This window comes from Triticum dicoccoides, chromosome 4B (assembly GCF_002162155.2).
Source record: "Triticum dicoccoides isolate Atlit2015 ecotype Zavitan chromosome 4B, WEW_v2.0, whole genome shotgun sequence".
Lineage (NCBI taxonomy): Eukaryota > Viridiplantae > Streptophyta > Magnoliopsida > Poales > Poaceae > Triticum > Triticum dicoccoides.
Window position 1 is genome coordinate 618,390,934 of NC_041387.1, and position 4,864 is coordinate 618,395,797.

Sequence of the window (4,864 nt, forward strand, 5' to 3'; positions counted from 1 at the left end):
AGCTGGATGTTGAGCAAGCCAATTATTAAGTTGTTGTTCATACAGTTGTTCAACAGATAATCCATGATTATTAAGGTGCTGGCAGTTCTCACTATTATGAATTCAACATACTTTGATGGGATTATAATTGGCTTACCATAAAAGTATACATAGTAGAAAAGTCAGGAGGTCGGCTGCGAACATTATGTGTATTATGTGGTCATCATATTCTCTCTAGTACTCCCTCTGTAAAAAAATATAAGAGCGTTTAGTTCACTAAAATGGTGATCTAAACTCATAGAAAATAGTGGACTTTTAGTTCTTATATTTTTTTACGGAGGGGGTACTTTGGTAAAGTCTAGTTCAATGATCTGACCTCATACTACTTCCAGTGAGTACATGACTGATTGATTCAAATACATCTGTCAACTCATAGAAAAATAGTGGACTTTTAGCTCACTGGATGTCCCTTAACCTGGTGGGCCCTAACAAATTAGTTACTTGGCCTCTTGAAGATATTTGGGCATTTGGCTACTCATTATTTTCTTGATCAAGTTAAGATGATTACACTGGAGTATAAGAGAACATTTATGATTAAAGGTGAACGAAGAGGTATACTTATAGCTTTCACATCTTCCATTTCACAACAGATTCATCTTTTAAAGCAAAAAGGAAATGTTTACTCTCAACTACTGGCAGAATTTGGATTACACGTATCAAAGCTAAAACCTTAACCCATGAATTTTACTAGTTTTAAGGTACTTCTAAATAACGTTTTTTCAGGAGGGAAATAGATCCAGTAGACAGTAAAAGGAAATAAGAAAATACAAATTAGTCTAGAATATTAATGAGATTCAGACAATTTAAGTAGTATAGAAAACTGAGCCAACTTTAGAAATATCTTCCGCAAAATCACATGGTTGTATCATAGAAGCCCTAAGAATTAATCTATTGGCATCCATCCTATTTTCATGTTTAAAATGACAAAAAATTGCAGTTATTGTCATCTTCCAGGCGTTGGATAGTATAAGTTAATCGATCTAATGTCTGAAGACTAAAAGTACTCCCTCTGTCTCATAATATAAGACGTATTTTGACATTATTGTCGTGTCAAAAAACGTATAGTGTCAAAAAACGTCTTGCATGGGACGAAGGGAGTAGAATTTTCTTTCCTTCTCAATGTTTAAGACAGGAATACAATGATAGAGCTCCTTGTGTGGATAATAACCATATTACTTGCGTGTATGTGTTGTCCAACTTGTCATTGGCTACATCGAAGTGCACGTTGAAGAAGACAATATGATTGACAGTATGTATTAAAACCTTAAATATAATTGATGACATGGGAAACAATGGGAGGGAGTACAAATGATATACTTTTTTCAGAATTGAAATTTGAATCACTGTTACAGTGTACGCATTACATTGTCACCATTACAACACAAGAAATTTAGAAAGTGGTCGCGGCAAAGAAAACAAAAATAGAATACAAAAAAGCAAATCAAGCACACCAACAATGCACGAGTGTGCAAGTACACATGCATGTCTCTAGACACCAGTCGCAGCAATGGTGTCGTCGTCGCCGACGTTTTCCTTGGAGAGCTCCTCGAGCGACTTGCCCTTAGACTCTGGCACCAACAAGGAAAAGAGCAGGCCCAGGAAGTTTGTGCCTGCGAGCACAAAGAGTGCGTTGCGCATGCCAATTCCCCGCGAGTAGCCGGTCTCGGGCTTCTTCTGGTCCTGCGACGCATACAGGAACCCGAACGCGCCGATGATCGCGCCCGCCTTACCGGTAGCGGCAGAGATACCGTGGCATGTGGACCGAAGCCTCGCAGGGAAGATCTCGGCTGGCACAATAAAGGTTGTGCTGTTGGGGCCGAAGTTGGCGAAGAAGAAAGTGAGCCCGTAGAGCACGACGAAGCCGGTATGGTGCCCTGGCTTCACCAAGTAGTCGTAAGGTATGGCGATTGCGAGCATGAAAATGGTCATCATGGTGAATCCCATGAGCTGGATCCAAAACCTGCCGATGATGTCGATGAAGGCGACGGTGAACCAGTAGCCGGGCACGGTGCCGCAGAGCGCGATGAGCGCTTGGGCGCGGGCGATGCGGTACAACTCCTCCAATGCATTCATAGTCTTGGCCGGCGGGATCCACCCGATCTTGGTGAAGATGTCCTTTTGAAACAGGTTCTGGCTGTAGAAGGCCACATCGAGCAGGAACCAAGTGCTTGTGGTCGCTAGCAAGTGCACCCCGTGGCGCTTCATGAACTGTCGCGAGAAGAGGCCCCAAGTATCACCAGTGGCACGCTCACCCTGCACATCCTCCTCTGAGATCTCCTTGTTGAGCACCTTGGACATGTCTGATGTGGCTTGCTTCGTGTTGCCGGCGATGAGTGCTGTGTACCGCGCAGTTTCGGGCATCTTCATGCGCCAGTAGTAGGTCAGGGCGGCCGGGATGGTGCCGAACATGACGATGATGCGCCACACGTAGTCGGCCTCCGGGCCAATGGACGCCGCGGCGTCAATGTAGAATGGCGGTGCAGGGAATGCGTGTCGGAATGCGGACGAGACGATGATCGTGACGATAGTACCAAATAGGATGCCAAACCCCTGCATGGCAAACACGGCGGCGATAAATGTGCCACGGGTCTTCTTGTTAGCATACTCCGACATGATGGTGGCGCTCAGAGGGTAGTCGCCGCCGACGCCGAAGCCGAGCCAGAAGCGGAAGAAACATAGCGTCCCCATTACGCCCTTGGCCTCGTGTCCAAACGAGAGCCCGGACGCGATGGAGCAAAGGACCATGAGGATGAGCGTGAAGCCGTAGACGCTCTTGCGTCCGAGCTTGTCACCGAGCCAGCCGAAGAAGAGCTGGCCGGCAAGTGTGCCACACAGGGCCACGCCGTTCACGGCGGCCGACACGTTTGCCGGGAGGTGGCCGGGCTCGTTGAGGGCAGGGTCGGTGTAGTAGATGCGCCCCAGCAGCTTGGTGACGAGGGCGATGCAGAAGAGGTCGTAGGCGTCCGTGAAGAAGCCCATGCCGGTGATCACGACCGCCTTGAAATGGTACAGTTGCGTCTTGGCAACATCCAGTGCTTTCAACACGTTGAGCTGTTCAGTCGCCATGGCCGCCGGCGGTCTCTCAGCTAAACTTCTGCCCCCTTCTGTACTTCTGGTTCTCTCTTGTTTGTGTGCTTTGTACGGTGCTTCTAATACGTATATATAGCAGACATAATGCAGGGTGAAGGCATACAGGTAAGGATATATTGTAGCATGCCAATCTAAAATTGCTAGTTGCAAGTATAAAATGTCCTATCTACCGCATCGCTTGCTAGTACAACGGACTGTACATTATTGTTCGCACACGAACACGTCACCGTGTACCTCCAACGCCGAGGGTGATGCACGTCGAAGGAGACCCGGCCGGAAGCGCGGTACGCAAGACAATCCGGCGGACGCTTTTGGGAACCCGAAACCCCACACGCCCGGGAGGGACCCCGTCTGGACGCGCGGCGGCTATGGGCTGCCCTAGATCGGCCTGACCGCCCCTAGGGCCTCGAGGTTCGCCGTCCTGCAACAAGAAGAACGAACGAAAAACGAGGAAGAAGAAGAACTAGGGTTAAGAAGAAAACATAAAAGATAAAAAGTGGTACATGATTTGATCGATTGTGTGTTGTTCAATCGGCCATCACCCCTCAGGTATATAAGAGGCGGCTGGACTTCCCATGCAAGGAAAAGGCTTGGATTCACGTCCAAAACCCTAGTCAAATTCGGATTGGTTTTGTTCGAACTTTCCAAAACTGTTCGGTTTAAACTGGCTGCACCTTGCGGGTAACTTTTGAGGTGGTAAACGACCTCGGATGGAAACGAGCCCAAAAGCAATCTTGACCGTTTCGACGAGACGAACAACTTTTATGTTGAACATTTTTTGATTAGAGTTCATATTGAGGGTCAAATCGCTCGTGCAACACAGGCTGTTATTCGCGCTGCCCATCAGACAGGGTGTCTGGTGGGGCGCGCCACTTTTGGCTCGTGATAGTGCTGTATTCGGATGGCTCTAACTTTTGCATACGAACTTGGATTGGAACGATTCTTATATCAAAATCAAACGTTTCGACGAGACGAAGACAATCCATGTAGATCATTTTTCCGTACGAGGCAGTCTTGGGGGCGTAATGTGCTGAATAGTGTTCTGAATATAAAATCTCAGTATTTCGAATACAACTTCGGCCTTCGAGATGAGATCAGATGGCGATGGCCCAAACTTCAAAGATGTTCGTATCGACAACACGAAACTTCTTCATGTAGAACACTTCTCCATTTGAGGCCATTTTACATAAGTTCTTGACTATGCTAAAATCTGGTGTCAACAATTATCAAGATGGTTCTTACAAAAATTATACGCAGAGTCAAATGTCTTGCCTTGAGAGCTACAGCTATGTTGGGGTACATTTCTATTATTAGAAAGATTAAGACATACCAACTTTTAGTTTTCATTCAGGTTTGACCTTCGAGTTTCAGTACTATAGAATTGCGGGAAGAAAAATACTGAAACCAGATCATGGTTATGCTGGGAATATACCTGAAAGGAACAGATTGTACAGACACAAGCAAGCTTTGCAAGAAAAGGTCAAGATTATACGATGAGTTGTATCTTACGTTCTCCCTACTAGCATGGAACAGGTGACCTTTCTTGAAATATGGGGTTAATTTGTTCTCTCCTCGATACCTACATGGTATGGCAGGAAGAAGGTAGGCACTCTGCCAATTTCAGTAAACCAGAGGAAATTAAAAAGAAACTTCGATGATAAATGGATATGCAGTGCTAGGTCCTGCCACAGCCACATACGTTTCTTCTTCTTTCGTACTCCCTCCGTTCGGAATT

At 46.2% G+C, this 4,864-nt stretch overlaps 1 protein-coding gene across 1 annotated transcript; it reads right to left on the reverse strand.

The window, feature by feature from the left end:
* Positions 1 to 1,368: 1,368 nt before the first annotated feature.
* Positions 1,369 to 3,148, reverse strand: LOC119291798 (inorganic phosphate transporter 1-2-like). Its single transcript, XM_037570605.1, has one exon. It carries the CDS (start codon positions 3,103 to 3,105, stop codon positions 1,528 to 1,530), a length of 1,578 nt encoding a protein of 525 aa, XP_037426502.1. The 5' UTR covers positions 3,106 to 3,148; the 3' UTR covers positions 1,369 to 1,527.
* Between the last annotated feature and the right edge of the window lie 1,716 nt (positions 3,149 to 4,864).